Source organism: Plectropomus leopardus, chromosome 7 (genome assembly GCF_026936395.1).
Source record: "Plectropomus leopardus strain MGB_pleo_1.0 chromosome 7, ASM2693639v1, whole genome shotgun sequence".
Lineage (NCBI taxonomy): Eukaryota > Metazoa > Chordata > Actinopteri > Perciformes > Serranidae > Plectropomus > Plectropomus leopardus.
The window spans coordinates 16135652-16155127 of NC_142182.1; the positions used below are offsets into that span (position 1 = coordinate 16135652).

The window sequence follows — 19476 nt, forward strand, 5'->3', positions numbered from 1 at the left end:
ATTGGTTTGGGGCTCTTGCCAAGGAAGTTTTTAGCATCACATAATTTGCATCCTGGTGATTTTTTTTCCTGCATCAGGTTATTGTGGAGATGTCTTAAATTTCCTCAAAATAAAAGTCTTAATAGAACTCAAAATATTGAGGGGGATGTGCCCCCTGTATCCCCCCAAAATCTACGCCTGTGTATAGGCTATATAAAAATCGATCCCCTCCTACAAACATGACACCAGTGGCTTCTGTGCATTTGTTTATCTATAAATATCTATATTTGGGTAACGGCAGTATCGTTTTCAAGTTATACCGTGGGATGAAAACTGACGGTTATCATACTGTGTAGATTTGCTGATCTAGGATATTGACAACAAAATGCAACTGGACGGAGAAGCTCGGCTTTTTCTTTTAGCAAGTTTCAAAGGATAGACTTACTCATAATTAATTTTTTTAAAAAGGTTTCAAGTTTCAATAATAGTACCATAAAACCTTTGTTTGACCAAAAATAACCCTTTTGTTTTCATTCCTTTAAGGTCATTCTGACTGTATAATGATAATTCCGTGACACCGTGATACTGTGAAACCGCGATGTTTTCTGAGACTGTTGTACTGTGAAACTCTCATACTATTGCAACTGTAATCTGTATGCATATTTGCTATCTGGTTGGATGCTGAACTGCAGTTGCTATGTGTAATGACAAAAAAAATGCAATAACATTAAAATACAAAGAAATGTATATTTATAACATCAGGATAAATAAATTAACTGTAATAAATACTGTCCGGTTTTCATTGCACCAAACAAGTCAAATCTAATTATCAGCTTTGGAAATGTGACATTTAATAAAATATTAGTGAGCGTGTGTAATTTGCATGTAGATATAAAGCCTGTAACGCTAATGCGTCGATTCTAATCACTTAAAATACCTTTAAAAAGCAGTCATTAAAAATAGGCAGTAAAGTCATGCATTTCTATATAAATAAAACCGTTACAGATGCAAACTAAAAAATGTGATTAAGGTTGAATTCAGCTATGGTGACATATCTGGGGACATTACCAGAATATTACTCTGCTTGTTTGTGGTTTTGTTGATCATAATCAGCCTGCTGTGTTGTAATAATCTACTAATAGCTCCTGAGCTGTGATTCACATGAAAGGCAGAGGTAGGAGGACACTCGTGCGAGGTGTCCGCCCCTCTCTGAGAAGTAAAGAGTTAACGGAGCGGTGGGTTTGCCCATTCTCCTGCTGTGAGTGACGCGATCATCTCTCTTATCCCTCAACTTTGCCTGTTGCCAGACCAGGCAGCCGAGGTGGACGCTGGCTATCACCGCTGACATTCTCAACGCGATCACAGCACCAAAAGAACCATCCCCCCTTCTACCTCGTTTATTTATTTTTTCCGCTGACTTTTCCCGCAAGCTGCTATTCCGTAACGATGATTTTTAGTTTTTCTTTCCATCGGACTCCCCGATGTTGTGCAGTCTACTACACGAAGGCGTGAATCTTTTTTGAGTAGAGGTGGATCTTCCCGGATACGGCGAGGGGGTATATTAAAAAAAAAAAAGAAAGAAAGAAGAGTTTGACGGAAATCCCCACAAATAAAAATGCCGCGGAGGAAACAAGAAGCGCCCAAGCGCGCAGCAGGTATGTGTATCCATTTATATTGTGCGTAAAAAGATCAGATTTACTGTCATGAATCTGCGGATGTTACCTTTGCTTTGTAGAGCTCACTTTACAGTTACTGCATTTCCGTTTCCACTTTGTGTTTTTTTTTTTCTTTCTCTCTCTCTCTCCAACGATCCGCTTTGTCACTCTTGGCTACTCTAGTAAGACCTCATAGAAAGTGTTACGCTTCATAAAAGCGGATGTACAGTTTGTATACAACAATCTGCGTTTTCGCTCTCCACGCTGCACAGCTACTGTCGTCCCGTCGGATGAGTTGCCTGCTGTAAACTTTCGCTTCCTATTGTTCCCAACTTGAATCCCTGACAGTGTACCGATCCCAACCGCTATCCACCTCTGATCAGTAAGAGTGGAAATAAGCAGTGTTTTCTTGGTGGTGAGTGCCCGAGGCGTGCCATAAGGGGGACATAAGGGCTTTGTGCGCATTTGATCCGAGCGCATAACTTCTTTACACAAGCTGTGGTGGAAAAAAAGCCCTACCTCTGAAGCTTTATCTTCTTTTCTTGGGATAAGATAAACAATTTGAGAGCAGACAATGGGGTTTCGTGGGCTGGAAGGAGCCATAATCGACAGTTGCCATGTCTGATTTGACGGTTGATTGATTGGCTGTCATGCGGCTTTGATCTGATCCTTCCCGATTTGCATCAGAAAATCACTTCCCACCATGTGCTGCAGGCCCCTGACGTCACGTTTAAACCACTTTGAAAGGCCCTGTGTACTTTTTACCCTCTCTCTCTAGCACACACACACACACACACACACTCGCTCTCTCACTGTGATGGTCAACTGACTCACGAAAAAGTGAAAGAAGGGGGGACAAAGTGGTTTCACAGTGAGACATCACACACACACAGACAGACACACACACTTCCAGCAGAGAACATCACACTCCTATGTGCACATGCTCACTTGTTCACTTTGAACACACACACACACACACACACACACACACACACACACAGAGTGGGTAGAGGAGGCGGGAGGAGTGGGTTAGAGGTTGTAAAAGGAGCCGTGTGCTATGTAATGGAGGGGAGGAATGGGTTTGCTCTGTCAGACCGGGCCGTCACAACGGCTTTGTTTCATGTTTGATTTAATTGTCTCTCCCCTGACAGGCCCATTCATCAATGGCTTTAATGGTCAATCAGAGACAGGCTGAGTGAGTGCTCCCATTCTGTTTAGCCATAAGCTGGCCTGGGCTTTTATTTCATCAAAATGCCCCAGCCTAATGTACATGCTCACTGGCTCAGAGTGGCCGCGGGGAGCACATAAAGAATGACTGAAAGCTTTCTGATTTCAGATCAGTGAGAAGGATGGGGTGTTTTTTTTTCATCTCCTCCTCTTCTCTCCCCTCCCTGCTTCACTGCTGTTTCTCTGTTGACGAAAGGGAATAAAAGGCTGTAATATAGATCGTTTTGTGTTTTTAGAAAACAACTTTTTCTTCCTGAAACCACGCTTCTTTGTTCATTCATTCATCTATTCATTTCTTCATTTTTTCATGCTCCCCTTCCACCCCTGTCAGTCAGCCCGTGCAGCTGCAAGTTATAAAGTTGTCAACTGTTCAGTGGCACACAAAGGGTGATGATGAATTGATTGCAGCACAGAGCATGGTGATAGAGAGAGCAAAGAAAAGGATGACAGATGATGGGCCTTGATTAGGGACTTAGGGGGAGAGTCAGCCCACTGCAACCTTGAGACTTGCATGAAAAATCTACCCCCCTCCCCTCCACATACACACACACACACCCTGCGTTGCTCTCTCATTGTCTCTCCAACACACACTCTGTCAGCTTCTCCCTCTCTTTCTTTCCTTCCTCTGTCTGAGAGGGGTTATCTCTCCACAGTACAAAACTTGTTTTGCCTGCTTCATTAGCGTTGGTCCAATTAGCCGTGAGGCTGATGGAGTCCTGACAGGCCCTGTGATTGGAGATGACAAGCTCGGGGTGCCCAGCCCAATGAGGTTTGCCACCACTTTGATGTAATCAACTTGATATTACACAGAGCCGTTCGCCTTTGGTTGTGCTGTAACTCAATTTTCCGCTGCAGGTGACAAATGGGCCTGCCTACCTGGGTCAGGTCTGAGTGCTCTTAACAACCGAGGGCAGCTGGCCACGTAAACAGCCGAGCAAACATGAGAAACAGACTCTCCCAGCTGTGGAAATACAAACCTACTTCCCTTCGTGGCTGGCGATTAGCTGAACCGCAAAACCGAGGCCTGAAGCTATTGAAATGGCCGCAGAAAGTTGAAATACTCGGGCGACTTGATAGGAAGTCGACACCGGCTTTACAACATGCGGGCAAAGACGCGGCTATTTCACTGGAATGTGTAACATGTACAGTATGTCTTCAGTATCTGTTTACAATATCCGGAGTGTATCAGTGTGCCGTCAGGCCATGTCATAACCTGCCATCAGGTCATGTGTGTATAAGAGTGAGTCGCACACAGAGGGAGAGAGGTGGAGGGGGGGCTAGTCTGATTTGGACCTGGCTCCACAGCAACAGTCTCCTCTTTCTGCAGGGTCAGGATTATAGCTGCCAGACTGGCAGCCATCACTCACGTCCGTCTGTGAGTGTGTGTGTGTGCCCAAGTCGGTGGGCATGCACTTTCTGATTTGTTGGGTTTCAGTGTGTGTGCGTGCAGTTTAGCATGTGATAGTGATGAAAGGAATTGTAACTGTAGACCACCTGCTGGGGTCGGACCATAATTCTCTGAGCTCTTTAGGGCCGTCTGCGTTGCTCTTCTTCTCTTCCCTTCTCTCTGTCTTTGCACATGCATGTGTTGGTAAAGACACAAGCACACATTGCAGACACATGCGCACATGTTGCAACCACGTTGTAAACGCAGCAAGTGAAATGAAGTAAGCCGTTTTTATATCTGTCTGCCTTCCTGTTGTTTATGTGTGAAAAGCATGCCCTTACGGAAGCAGCGGGGGAGCTCAAGTTGGGACTTAATTGTTCGACCAACATACGGGCTCACAGCATTAGCGAGCCTTAACAACAATACGCCTCCGCTGGCGTTGTTTGCAGGTGTGAGCGCGGAAAATGTTTTGGCCTTGCAGGCCCCGTTGCTAATGAAAGTCCTGTGGCTGGATTCCGGTGAGGTTGAGTCACGTCTGTGATCTATGTGTCTGATAAGTGCATACCTAATGAGGCTGTGAGCACCAGTGGAAGGAGGAGGAGGAGGAGGGAGCCTGACAGAGTGTTTCCCACAGGTATTGACAGATGCCTTTTTGTTTTTGCCATAGGCCCTGACTCCATAAATCCTGCCTGTGTAATGATAACAGTGCCACCCTGCCAGCAAGTGAGTGAAAGAGACAGTGTAAGAGAAAGAGGGCAGAGGGGGAGGAAGAGGAGGAGGCTCTGGTGGTGGTGGTGGTGGTGGTGGGGACGATGAGGAGAAGAGTGGGGGCGGTGAAGTGGGCCTTCTCTCCTTTTTAACACACACTTGGCAGATGTCAAGCCATAGGGTTGGGCTTCAGGAGAGAAAGAGGAGTGTAAGTGCTGTAGTAGTGTCACAAATAGAAAACCGTTAGCCATCCACTCTTCCCTTTCAGCTCTCAGCGTGCTTTCAGCCGAGGTTTTCAGCCTGGGACTGCTGTCTGGGCACTGAGTCGGAGGCTTTGTAAAAATAGTCCCACCGCTGTTGTGATAGATGCAGCTGCACTGTAGCGACAATTGGGACAGGCTGGATCCCTCCAACCCCACCTCCCACCCACCAACCCTCTCTCTCTCTCTCTCTCTCTCTCCCTTGTCTCCCACCCCTCCCAGTGGTAGAGAGCGTCAGAGCCTGGTGGGATGTGTGCTCTTTTCGGGGAAACTGAGCCGCTCCGGTCTTCAGGGGTCCTGAAACCCAATCCAGGAGGAGAATAGCCTGGCCATGCCAGAGAGCCGATTTCCTTTTCAACAGAGTCATTTATCACTGACCCACCCTTCGCTTCTGACACGGTGACGTGTGTCATTTATCAAACAGGCTTTACCAGACACACAGAGAGGGGAGGTGGATAGGGGGCAGAGAGGAAGAGAAAGAGAGAGTGAAAGAGGGGAAAACAAGACAGAGAGTGGACTGAGAGAAACAAAGAGGAGGAGAGGAATGGAGAATGAGGTGCAGAGTCAGTGGAGAGAGACAGAGGAATGGAGAGCTGGGAAAAGAGACTGTCGTTTGTGTGTGTGCGGGTCTGTGTGTGAGAGTTTTTCCAGGGAAGAGTGAGTTTTCCTGAAACCCTTGAGGAGAAGCGTTAGGGAGGGGAGATTTTTTGGAGATGACAGGGAGGATTGAGTTACACTGAGTTGTGTTTTGATGAGTGACAGAATGTTCCTCCATGACACGTCTCTGGATGTCTGAATGAAGCGGAGAAATATGCTTAGTGAGTACACATAGTCCGACAAGTGTGTTGGTGTTGTTTACTCATAATATATGCGCGAAGAACGCACGTAGGGGCGCTGTGGAGATGTGTGTGTGTGCGCGTGCATGTGTGGCCATATGGCGTCAATGTTTAATGCCGTACCAGTGTGTGTGTGTGTGTGTGTGTGTGTGTGTGTGTGTGTGCTGCTCCCTGATGAGCAGGGCTGACAGGTATCACTCATGCAGCAGCCTGGCCTTTAAATGAACCCGAGCTGCTCTGCTCCCCCGTGGCCCTAACAGGCTCTCTCCAAGATGGATGCTTCTTTAAAAATCAGATTAATGATGGATACCAGGCTTATAGTGCCATTTATCATGAAGAATATTATTTAGGCCGGCCGTGTATGGCTGTAACTGGAGAGCCAGGACGAGAAGAAGCAGGGTGGAAAGCCTTAGACAGACACTCACTGTGTGATGGATGGCTGAGCGCTCTCTCTGAGTGTTACTAGACACCAGTGCCGCAGCAGTAGGCCATAATCAGATAGCCCAGGGATGTTTATTCCGCAACTACACTACCCAGATTGCCTTGCCTGGAGGGTTGCTTTATGAAAGGTATCGTCTATCATTATTATCATCTTTAAAAAGTTAGTAGAATCATGAAAAAACTCGAGACACTGAAGGGCACGTAGACGCCTCAATGGAGTTTATTGCAGTTGTACATTATAAAATGATCCATTGGATTCAATCTAACTGACTGTAATGATTACCTAGAAGTTTCCATTAAGCTTTGCCCAGAAGAGTCCCCAGCCCCGCGTCATTCCCCGACAATCATGAATAAAAGAGTACAGTGGAGAGGTCAAGGCAAGGCCAGCTCTGCTACAGAAAGGGGGAAAAACTGTTGTTTTGTTTTTCATCGTCTTCTTGTTCCCTCTCCGTTTCTCTTACCTCCTCCTCCTCCTCCCACTCGCTACTGTGATTTATGGTGGCCATCCATCTTCAGGCTGCGTCCATCACCTCCTCGTTGCTAGGCAATCATGGCAGCAGCTGTGCGTTGTGAGAAGGGGTTTGCTCGTCTCACTCCCAAGCCCCGACTTTAGTCCCCTCACCCAGTGTTGTGTAAGTTCAGACTTCCCAGGAGCTAGCTCAAAGTTCAGTTCACACAGATTCAAGTGAACTAGTTCATGTTCATAATAAACTATTTCGAATTATGAACCAAGTTTCCAGAAACAACAAGTGAACAGGTTCACGTTCATTTCTTTGTTTTGGTTTTTTCAACTTGATGTGTCATTGTTATAAATTTGTTGTTGATGTGGCTGACTGGACTTTATTTGGACTTTTTTTTCAGACTTTGCGGTAACAATTTGCACAAAAATGAGAGTTTTTTTCCCATTGGAATCCGTACTGATTTGACACGGACTTGCTTCAGCCGTACTGGTAGCTCTTTTGTCGAAATTTCCAATTTTACTCGCGATGCAGGTGTTGTGTTCAAGTTTGAACACAACACAGTTTCAAATAATAAATGTGTAGCTCCCACCTCCGTGGTGAGGTAAAAGAAAATGCTTAGCTCAGATTTAGGTAAGTGGAAACACATATTGAAGAGGAAGCAATCTTTGACGCAACACCGGCATGCTGGGTGCCTTCAATCCTCGGGTGCGATAAAAGACAGAACTTAAGCGCTGTTCACAAGAGTTACTGATGCTCATGTTGATGTTCAATAGTTTTCCAATAGATATTTTCAGTTCACTGTTCACCAAAAACATGAGTCAGCAATTTAACCTAAAATCAAACAGTTGCATCTGAGGCTGAAAAATGAAGTCGATGCAGAAGTGTCAAAAACTGCATTTCATTGAATGGCCACTTGAGGCTGGCTCCAAAACAGACTAAATCCCCATAGACCTCCACAATAAAATTCCCAACTTTACAGCAGAAATACACATACACAGCCTGATACAAAAAAAGAGGTTTGGTCTCTATAGCTAATTTCAACCCCTCGCCCTCCACAGTTCAACTTCTCGTTCAAATATGGTTACTTCTGGCTCCAAAAATCCAAGAAGACAATGGCCAAAATGTTGAACTCAAGGCTGCAGAATAACAGTTCACAAACCAATGTGTGACATCAGCATAGCTACGTCCATTATTTTTATACAGTCTGTGCTTTAAGAACAGTCCCAGTTTTATTTCCAGCTACAAGCCACAGACTTAATCCCAGTTTAAGACCTGAACGCATCCCTCATTCTCAACCATAGCCCCAGTGACAGCATTCATACATTGGGTCTGACTTTAGACCTGTACTGAGCTGCCAAACTGCAGTAACACTTGTTTAAACCCTAACCTTAATTTCAGACCGACAGTAATGCAGGTTTACATTCAGTAGTTCAAGCACATGCAGTTCTGCAATGTAGTTGCAGGAATTTCGCTTTGCATGAATTTCACTGGGGTATTCGGTATATAACGTTATCATTGTGCAGTATTTAGTCTACTTAGTCTACAGTCAAGAGGTGTCAGCAAAAGTTACTAATCTTACACCTGCTTTCCTTATTAAAGAAAACGTAGAAAGACAACCATACAATCACTTTTACCAAACTAAGACTAGCTTAATTGCCTTGTTAAATTATTGTAAAACACACTTCATGCGGGCTCAACAGAAACAAAGTAAAACTCACCAAAATTGTGTTGGTCAATCTTGATAGTCATCAAGTTAGTCACTCCATTGTTCTAACACTCAGCAACTATGGTTTTGGTCGAAATAGTAATTCATTGGGTAAGATGTGAAAATAAGCTGTTTTTACTGTGGTTCCTCTGCTCTCTCTGTTGTTGTTGGCACAACACGGGCCCTAATTGACCGGCTGTTTGCAGTCTTATAACGTTCTTTACCCCACTTGCAGTCAGCTCAGCTGCCTGTTGCACCATACTGACCTCCAGAGGCACATGATGCGCACTACATGTGAAACATCCTCATTACAGCAGGACACGAGACCGTGGTTGACAGCACGAAGTTAATAGAAATATTAGGGTCTGTATCTTTGACAGAATTGAAAATCACCTTTGGGATTTTTAAAATCCCCTGATATTACCGTGATACTGCTCAAGCCTAGTTCACAAGAACAACAGACACTTCAAGTATATTCGGTCACGTTATGGTTAAAGCTGTATAAATCTTGTCTGATTCAGTGAAACTAGCGCTTGTAAGGCCATGTGTAGTGTTGCGTCAAACTTTAAACATCATTCTCATATGAGGCCTAAACAGTTCAAGGATTGGGCAAATAAACAGAAGTTCTGCTTCATGGAGCATTGCGTGAAGAAAAAGAAACAGAAAGCAAGAGGGAGAGATGTGGAATGGTTTAAGGAAGTCCACCTGACTACATATCATCAGACAAGACAGGCCTTGTGTGCACGTCGGACTGGAACGCCGCCTTCCCGTGGCATCTCGATCCTTATTACTGCCCTTGGTTCTGCACCTGGGGAAGCTGTGTGTGTTGCTCTTTTGTTTGTTTCCTTTTTTATCGCTTATTGTGGCTGTGTCAAGTTTGAAACTGGGACTGGAACTGTGAGTCACCTCGTTCTCTCCTACTTTGGAGTTAGTAACGGGAGGCCTTTATGTGTTTTCTGGCTCGTCTCATGCCAGATAAACGAGATGAATTTTCAGGTCTTGAAGGTCTGTACGTGCAGCTGGCAGCTTTGAGGTCCACTCATAACACAACAATCAGCCGAGGGTTAAATCTATTCTCTCACTCTCACTCCCTCTCTCTTTCTCTCAGCCTTATTTTGTCTTTGTCTCTCTTTCTCTCTCTCCTCTTACTATGTGCATTGACAAGGTTCAGCCCTAAGCTTTGCCTGAGGCCTGAATGATCTCTCTGTTTTTCCCATCTCCCATATCACACATCCTGCACTACAATCGGCGGACACAATGTATTCACAATGCCATCAGGGGGTAGAGAACACACACAAATAAAAAACTGACAGAGACATCCACAATCGCTTGTAACATGATAGCCTGCAGAAGCATAATGTACTGTAGCAGGCAGCAGAGTTATATAGTAAAAACCTAAAAAGACGGCCTTCTCCGGTCATATCCGAAAAAGCGAATTATGTCAGGACTTGTTAATTTTTCAAATGGCCGCAGATCACCTGTTACATATTTTCTCGTGGGACTTTGAGCCAGCCTGTTAGGATCAAAGGGAAAAGGAGGGAGAGAACTAAGTTTGATTGAGTGTGTTGCTTTGATAAATGTGTGCAACAGAAAGGCATTTTAGGTATGTTACTGATCTGCTGCTATTTTGACAGAATGGGGCTGTTTTGGACTAAATTATTCTAATCTATTTAAAGAGTTTTAGGCTGCTGGGAAACTTGAGTGAGTGAGTGGAAGTCGGTGGTTTGTGGGATTTTTTGTTTTTTTTGTTTTTGATTGAGTCTGAGGTGACATCCTGTCCTGTTGCGTTGTGGATCTGTTTCCTGTCAGCAAGAACCCCCTGCTGAGGGGCTATGTTGGTTTAAGGGCGTCGAGGTCCGGTTGAAATACTGTACACATGTCAAGAAACACTCGTCATGTTGTGACACAGTTTAACTCTCTCCAGTCTGAGCTCCCCCTATCTGATCACAGACTGACTTAGAATATCTCAACCAATACCTTCCTCCCTCTGTTCTTCAGCTGAATAATAAAAGTGATAATAATAATAAAAATAATGATAATAATAAAATGTATTTATATGTATTCTTTTATACAAGAAATTCAGCTCAGTGTCTATAGGATGAAATCCAATTATCATTCACTGCTGCATAATTTAATTAACCATAAACAATAGACAATAGCAAAATCAAGTTTTTTTTTTCCTGTTGCTTAATTTTATTTGTTGTCTTTGAACAATACCATAAAGCTTTTTTTAAGCTATAAGGGACCACCCATGTGGACAATTTCCTGTATCCTAGCTGTGTCTGTGCACGGTACAGTTCTCGATGTGTACAGTGATTAAATCATAAAGAGATCAAGCATTGAAACCCATAAAAACATTTCTTTTGCAACAGCGTTAGTTATCTGTTTTATTTTCTTAAAAATCCCCAAAAGATAGTAATTAAGCATTGTTTTTCCTCTCTTCTATCTGTGTAATGCACATAAATGTACCCATTGAATTTACATTATACAAGACACTGGTTTATGAAGTAGCTTGCACATTATTTCACGTTAGTAGCTTCATGTGGATTTGAACAGATCCTGTTTTCACCATATATTTGCATTCAGGGAAAAAAAAGAAACAGATGGAATGTATTTTTAACAGTAATATACAGACATCTGCCGTCCATGCTATTTTTTAGCGTGAAAAAAAGCACGGATGAAATACTGTACTCGTAATGACCGCTCAAAGGACTCACCTTTTTTTTATATCAGGAAGCCTGTGGCAATGTTGGATGTTGTCCCTTTTTTTTCTCCATTTACAGAGACCAAGCAGTCATTTAAGAATGAGGGTCAGACTCAGGTAGAGTTTTTAATGACACATCCTGTTTACCCCGCTGCTGTTGGGTGTGATCTGACTCCCAGACTGTTTTCCCAGCTGTGGAGGCCAAAACCAAGAATATGCACTGTGGTCAACAAGGGGACAGATCTAAGAAAAGGGAGGTATAGGGTGAGATTTGAGGCAGCGATAATCTTGCAAAAAATGAGGTGCTAAGATTTCTACTTAAGAAACACATGATTAATTTTTTTTTGGTCCTCATATTATCACTCTTGCATATGATGCCTATTTAAAATGCAGCATCAAAAACAGAGTGCTTTCAGCAGCACTTGAGGAGAAATAGCCCATGGGACAGAGGGAAGGAGACAGAGCGATACAGACACTGAGAGGCTCTGCTTTAGAGGCAGCCACAGCACCTTCCTGCTTAATCACCCCCTGTCCCTGCCCTGTCTGTTGTTCCTGATCGTCAGAGCAGCACTGCAGTATTTCTATCAGATGATCTCTCCCTCCTCGTCTGCGGCCCTTATGTTTATGAAAATGATACTCCACAGGAATGCCTCCTGCATGCCAAGATGTCACTGTCTTTCCTCATCGCTTGCATCTACGTGCGTGTACGAGTATGTTTGTGTGTTTGAGAAGATTGGAAGCGGAGGGGGGGGGGCTGGTGTCATAACTGACTGACTAGCTTTATTTATAATTACGTGGGGGTATATTTGATGTTCTCAAGGTGAAGTGTGCTTTTTGCACGTGAGACTTCCTTTCCGCAGCTTTTTGTGTTTGTGTGAACGTGTTATTCCTATTTCTGTGCGAGCCGTGACTGAGATGTTGATTGTGCGAAAGTGCACCTCCTACCCTTCTTACCCTGCCACCCCACCCTGAGGAATCAATCATGGAACCTAATGATTCTTGTCTTTCCCCCACATGGCATCAGCTCACTTTATCATAGCATGAACACACACACTCTTTCGCTCACACACGCTAGGAAAACTCATACATTGGCCCAACACCATATGCTCAGATATAGTTAAGACTGCAATCCAAGAGTATTTTTGTATTCATAATCCCCTTCTTTTTTTTTTATTCTAAGGGAGCCTCTATACTCCCATCACCTTTTATTAGCTTGATAAATCACCTCTGTTGTCAGTCAAGCCAGGGAGAATAATTGGATGTGGTTGTCGCCCAGTGTGATGGATTATCAGTCATTGGGGATTAAATTAACAGATAGTGCTCAGACATAATGGTTTTTGTTTTGCATTTTAAATTGCCTGGGAGCATGGCTAGACTCTGTAGGTTTTATAGCCGGTCCTTTTCGCCCCCCCTTTGTTATCTAATGACAAACGAACAATAACCTACAGGGCAGCAGTTCTATTAGTGTGAAATGTAAAACATTTACTAGCAAGTTAAGGCACAGAGAGAGCAGAGGGAAGGTTTGTGATAGCGTGACGTGAAATTGGATATGGCAATAGTTTGATGAAATAGCTAGACAATGTGAAGAAATATGTGGAATAAGAGAAAGGTGACCTGACAAGTTGGTCAAGCGGTGTGCCAGGCTCGCCTGATGCAAGCTGACATCCGTGACCAGCTAGTGAGGACACAAACACATTAACTACCTCATCCTGGCTGGATTTCCTCTTTGAAATGAGAGTCTGACACGAATATCTTCCAGAGGAGAAGCGGAAGAGAAAGTAAAGGAAAGAGGGTGTGGGCAGTCGCTTGGTCGCAGTGAGATATCTCCCTTGCGTGTTTGCCCGAGCATGAGCGATTTACCTCCTCGCCCCCTTCTCCATCCTCCCAGACCCCTCCCCTCCCCTCCACATCCACATTATCATAATTGTGTCCAGAACATGAGGGGCCGGGGAAGTGATCATGTCATTTTATTTACACCCTGCTTGGCCTTTTTTACAAACGACATGCCACTGACTGCCAAGCGGACTGGGGCCCGACGACATCTTTTGATCAGGGCTGTCGGGGCCTATCAGCGGAGAATGGCAGGTAATGGATACCCAGTGACAAACCAAATCTCCGGGAGGACGGAGAGTGGGCTGCACCTGCCAGGTCTCCATTAGGCTGGCCTCTCAGTGGGGCTGCCTGCTGACTGTGCCCCCAGGGCCCAAATCAGACCAGCGCCAGCCGCATGGCTGCCTAGAGATTGGCTGTTAGCACTGGAAATGAGAGTTATTTCAGCTATGACATTTTTGTTTAGACTGGACGTGAGTGCGTGGGGCGGTGGGGGGAATGAAGGATTTAGTCACAGTGTGTTTGTGTGTGTGTGTGTGTGTGTGTGTGTGTGCCTGTTTGTGTCCACATGCCCGGGCTCAACTGTATGAGTGCCTACTATTAAAGCTTACAGCGTCTTTCTGTGGCATTTGTCTTAGCTTACAATAATGTCCAAATGGCCGCAGACCTGTCCACAGGCCGTCAGCTATTTTCAGAGATTATTTGTTTTTCCTAAAGTTGAGCGGTTTCATGAGTGAGGTGGACAGGAAATGAGGGAGGGGGCATGGTGACACTGCAGAAGAAGGGAGTGAGCGGTGGGTGAGTTGGCGTTGGGTGGGTGGACACAGGAGTTTGTGCGTGGGACTTAGCAGTACACATAGACACAAACATGTGCACTCTTATCTTCTCTATTCGTGTAAACAGTGGGAGTCAACATGCAAAGTGACAGATCGCTTATGCATTGCCATCATGTTGACGCTCCTCATTCTCACCTTGTCCTCTCACCTCTGTCTCATTTTCTTCCTCCCTGTTCAGCTGTTTTTATGATCAGGGAAATGTATTTGTGTCATGTTTGCATGATATTCAGCACCTGTTTAGACCAGCTGAGATTCGCCTTTAAGAATGCAGCTTGAGTATTGACTATCCGCCACACATTAAGAAACTAATGAACTCACTTTTGTCCAAATGACACCGTAGGATCTCTGTTCAACATGTCAAAATTTCATCAGCAAAATCCTGACACCCCTTTCTTTAAATTCTCCAAGATATGCTCTTTGTCTCTGTGCGCATGTGTCTGAGTGTGTGTCTGTATGTATGTGTGTGTAATCAGAGAAGAGGCAGATGAAGAGGCGTCAGACATATTAACTGACAGATGGAGGTTGATCCAACTCATTTATTACCCCAGAGGAGAATGCCACAGTGAGATTGGGCTTCATTAATTTCAGATTTAGTTTTCATTTCAAGCTGTTGCGCCCTGAGATAAATAAAATGGCGCATTATGTTTTTGCCAAGATATTTCTTTTTTGTTTTCCTCCAATAGAAGGAGTGAAAAGAGGGGAGGCATAAGTTCCGTGTGGCTGGGGTAGTATATAAATACAGGCTCGCCTAGAGGAAAATAACACCTCAACGGTTGATGAGGTGAAATGGGATGACTGTAATTTCTCAGCTCAGCTTTAAAGGCTCCCACACAGATGGCTCATTTATCCCTGGGAGTCCTCGGGCACACATAGCAGGGAAACTTTTTCTCCAGTTATTCTAACATAGCGTGTTCACTCCCTGCAATTTAACTCATCTCTTTCTTTCTTTCTTTGTCTCCATTCTCCTCGCAGCCTATTCTCCTGAGGAGCTGACAGAGCACACTGTGGAGGATGAGGAGGCGGAAGCAGACGACCTGCCCTCAGCCCCTCAGGATGACCTTCCCATGAAAGATGAGTTTGTGGAGCAGGGCGCAGGGCCTGCCAAGGAGCAGGCATGTGACCAGGAATCAGCTGGGGCTGCAGAGCTCTCGGGACAAGAGATGGACAGTGAGTCACATGTGAGTGAGACCAGTGACCGTCTGTCAGACTTTGAGAGCCCTTCCAGAAAAGCCGAGGGCAACTTGGTCACAGCACCTCTGAATGGTGGCACTAAAACACCTCCCATAGGCATGGACACCTTAGAACAAATGAAGGTTATCTACTCTAGCTTCCTGACCAGCCCCTTGTGGTCACCGCTGAACTTTAATTCCACAGCACCACAGGCGCAGACGTCGGCCTCTACAGAAAAGCCAGCTCGCAGCAACAGCACTAGTAGCAGTAGCAGCTGCAGCAGCGGTAGCTATGACTGGCACCAGTCTGCAGTAGCAAAGACACTACAACAGCACCCCCCCCAGAGTCGTCACCCTGCTCAGTCTGAGCCCAGCCTCTTTAGTACAGTCCAGCTCCACAGGCAAAACCCAAAGCTGTTTGGCTCAATCTTCACTGGGGCCAGTAAATTCCGCTGTAAGGGCTGTAGTGCTGCTTATGACACCCTGGTGGAGCTGACAGTTCACATGAATGATACAGGCCACTACCGTGATGACAACCAGGACAGGGCAGGCGGTGGCGCAAAACGCTGGTCTAAACCACGTAAGCGTTCCCTGATGGAGATGGAGGGGAAGGAGGATGCCCAGAAAGTTTTGAAGTGCATGTATTGTGGCCACTCATTTGAATCGCTCCAGGACCTCAGTGTCCACATGATCAAGACCAAACACTACCAGAAAGTGCCTCTGAAGGAGCCCATGGCCCCTGTGGCAGCCAAAATCATGTCCTCTAAGAAAAGAGGACACGTGGGGTTGGACCTCACCGCCTCGCCACGTTCAAGAGAAGGAACCCCCAAATCTAAGAGCCTGCAAGCAGACCTGAGCGAACCCTCACAGAAACCCTCCTCCAGCCCCTACACCACCCCTAACAACCGCTACGGCCACCAGAACGGCGCCAGTTACACCTGGCAGTTTGAATCTCACAAATTGCAGATCCTCAAGTGTATGGAGTGCGGCAGTTCACATAATACACTGCAAGAGCTGAGAGCCCACATGATGGTGACAGGACACTTCCTGAGGGTGACCAGCTCTATGGGAAAGAGAATCAAAACGCTCCCCGAGGCCACTTCCCCCAACCCTGGGAGGGTTACCACACCTACTGAACAGAGGGTCCAGTCTGTCCCGCTCGCACCCTCCACCTTCTCTCCTCCGCCTCTTCAAACTACAACTACTCCCCCAGCCACCTCCCCTCCTCTTAAAGAGATCAAAAAGGAGGAGGTAGAGGAGGAGTGCACTACGCAAGAGGCTGTTGGAAATGAGAAGCAAGTTTCAGTTGGGAAGGAGGAGGATGCTGAGAAGGAGGAGAAATATGACATCTCAAAGTATAGCTATCTGACTGAAGAGGACCTGAAGGAGAGCCCTAAAGGGGGCTTTGATATTCTTAAATCACTGGAAAACACTGTGACGTCGGCCATCAACAAGGCGCAGAGTGGGAATCCAAGCTGGGGAGGCTATCCTAGCATCCATGCTGCCTACCAATTCCCCAGCGCCCTCAAGCTCCAGCAGGGCAGCATGGAAAAGAATTCCCCAATGAAGTTCTTGTTCAACGGAGGGGACGGAGCGTTGTCCTCCCTCGCCAAGAACCAGCCCCTCGTTTCCCCGCCTCTTAGTCAGTCCTCCCCCTTCCCTAGCAACAACTTCCAGGCGATGGAGGACTTAGTGAAAAAAGTGACTGAGAAAGTAGCAAAAGTAGAGCAAAGGGTGAAGCAGTTGTCTCCAAAGATGGAGAACCACCTCTCTCCCTGTAGTAGCGAGGCTGGAGAATCGCACAAGGGAGGAGACTCGCCTCGGGAATGGAGGGCAGTCACCCCGGCCAATAGCGACAGGGGAAGCCACAGCGACAGAGCATCCCCGGCAACAGAACCCAAGAGAGAGACAGCAGTCAAATCCCCGCTCGCCTCCACGCTGAGAAGCAGTACCGCCATTATCACTGGCCATACTCCTCCCGAGCAGCCCTTTGTCAACCCTCTAAGTGCTCTTCAGTCAGTAATGAACATTCATTTGGGGAAAGCAGCCAAGCCCTCATTGCCAAACCAAGATCCCCTGAGCCTGCTCTCCAGGCTCAGCCAGAGCATGGCTGAGAGGGCTGCTGTGGCTGCTCCTCCCTCACAGACCAAAAAGCCGGAAAGTGTAGTTGATAATAGCTTTTGCCAGCCGAGTGACGACCAGCCTATGGACCTCACAAAAGGGAAAAGCGATAGAGGAGGCTCAGTAGGCTCGGCCCCCCTAACCCCTTCATCCACGGCTTCCTCCATCTCCCCCTCCTCCCTCGTTACCCCTGCAAAGCTAACAGTTGTCTCTCCCTACACATCCAGCAGCCCCCTGCATGAAAACGCTTTGTCAGATATCTCAGACATGCTGAGGAACCTGACACAGTCCCACCATGTCCCGAAGCCTCCCTCGCGGTCCCGGGTCACAGACAAAGCCGAGATCGTAGGCTCGACTCACGACGACGACGACGCCACCCTGCACGGCCACAAGCGCAAAGGCCGTCACTCCAACTGGAACCCCCAGCACCTCCTCCTCCTGCAGGCACACTTTGCTTCTAGCCTGAGGCAGACATCAGAGGGAAAGTACATCATCAACGACCTCAGCCCACAGGAAAGAATGCACGTGTCTCGTTTCACAGGCCTCTCTATGACCACCATCAGCCACTGGCTGGCAAACGTCAAGTACCAGCTAAGGAGAACTGGCAGAACCAAGTTCCTCAAGAACCTGGATTCGGGTCAACCTATATTCTTCTGTAGCGACTGTGCCTCGCAGATCCGCACCCCAGCAGCGTACGTATGCCACCTGGAAGCCCACCTAGGGTTCAGAGTCAGGGACCTGGCCAAGCTGTCCCCCAAACAGACTGTCAGGGACTCCCACACTCTCACTGAGAAACTAGCGCCCCTGGAGTCCTTACTTTCTCCGCAATCACAAGACGACTGCAGTAGTAATGGGTCAGTGTACCGCTGCCAGCTCTGCGTCCGTAAATTTGCCACTAAGCACGCCATCAAGCTTCACCTCAGCAAGAGCCATGGGAAGTCTCCAGAGGACCATCTGCTGTATGTGAGCGAAGTAGAGAAACACTAAAGGACTCTAAGCAGTAGACATACCGGAAAACACATGTAGAATGGCTGTTAAAAACAAAAAAAAAAACATTTCAAAGTGTGGTAATGCACAAAGATGGCATGAACTACTGTTTAAAAAAATGTCAGCACAAAGTGTTTACATCTATTCGGCCTCTAAACATTTCTGATTTCTCTGTATTTCAAAAGACATTTATTTCACATCAAAATATACTGTAGGTCAAAGATATTCAGCCTGATTTGTCGTCTCCCTCACTCTGTGTACACCCACGCTAATGTGAGACAACAGGTTTTTTTAACGATCACGATGAATCTCCTGAATAGAAGGTCAGATAATAACTTGAAATGTATTAACTTTATTGTATTTATTTTTTTTTTTATTTTTGTGACTTTTGGTTTTGATTTGCTGGTAGACTGCATGTTCAACAAGTTTTCCTGTTACATTTTGTAAAGCCCTGTCCTGTCCAGATTTTAAAATCCCCTTTCAAACCGGTCATTTTTTAACACCTTAAAACAGCCAAATACCTGGAAAACGCTCCTTTAAAAGAATCTGCCAAACAGCAAAAGTTCCCTGCTTGTTTTTATAGTTTCCTCTGTACAGCCTATTGATTTTCTTGCTGATTGTAAAAGCCGCCTTGTTCTTTATCATTGAGTAAGGGGCACTTAAAATCCAGGTCTGTGTAAAAATGTATATAAAGTGTATAAGCTTACGACTTGCTGTTTAAATTATGCATACTTGTTATATTTCCTAATTTAAGAGGACTATGACTATCCACTGGTGCAGAGCCTTTGAAGAAGATTAAAAGGACATTGTTTTGCACAATAGTTTTATAAATGTTATTTGATAAGAAAAAAAAAGAATACAAATATGTTAATGCCTTGTGCTTCTATGATTAAATTGAATTAACTGCTGCATATAACATTTGTTTTCTTTCATATACATAAATCAGAGAAATATGTAGATCAAGGTGCAATTTGAAAAAACAATATTTGAACAAGCAGCTTTTCAAAGCTAGAGATAACTGACACGTCACAGCTTTGTCCAAAATGTAATTTCCAGGCTAATTTTTCACCTGGCTCACATGAAAACCATACATCTTAGTGGCAAAACTCCCCTCTCCCAGGTGCTGTCCCACAGTGTAATGACTAAGCACTTACAAATCAGCTGACAGAT

At 45.5% G+C, this 19476-nt stretch overlaps 1 protein-coding gene across 3 annotated transcripts in view; it reads left to right on the forward strand.

The window, feature by feature from the left end:
• tshz3a (teashirt zinc finger homeobox 3a) overlaps positions 1-19215 on the forward strand; it is a 50263-nt gene extending 31048 nt beyond the window's left edge. Inside the window, exons 1-2 of one of the 3 annotated variants that reach the window (XM_042496294.2) lie at positions 1236-1634; positions 15002-19215. In XM_042496294.2, coding sequence (XP_042352228.1) covers positions 1595-1634; positions 15002-18306 — 3345 coding nt within the window. In that variant the 5' untranslated portion in view covers positions 1236-1594 and the 3' untranslated portion in view covers positions 18307-19215. Of the gene's footprint in view, positions 1-1235; positions 1635-5456; positions 5616-15001 lie in introns of those variants that run through there. The other 2 variants (XM_088080042.1, XM_088080041.1) reach the window with 2 other exon arrangements.
• Positions 19216-19476: the final 261 nt, after the last annotated feature.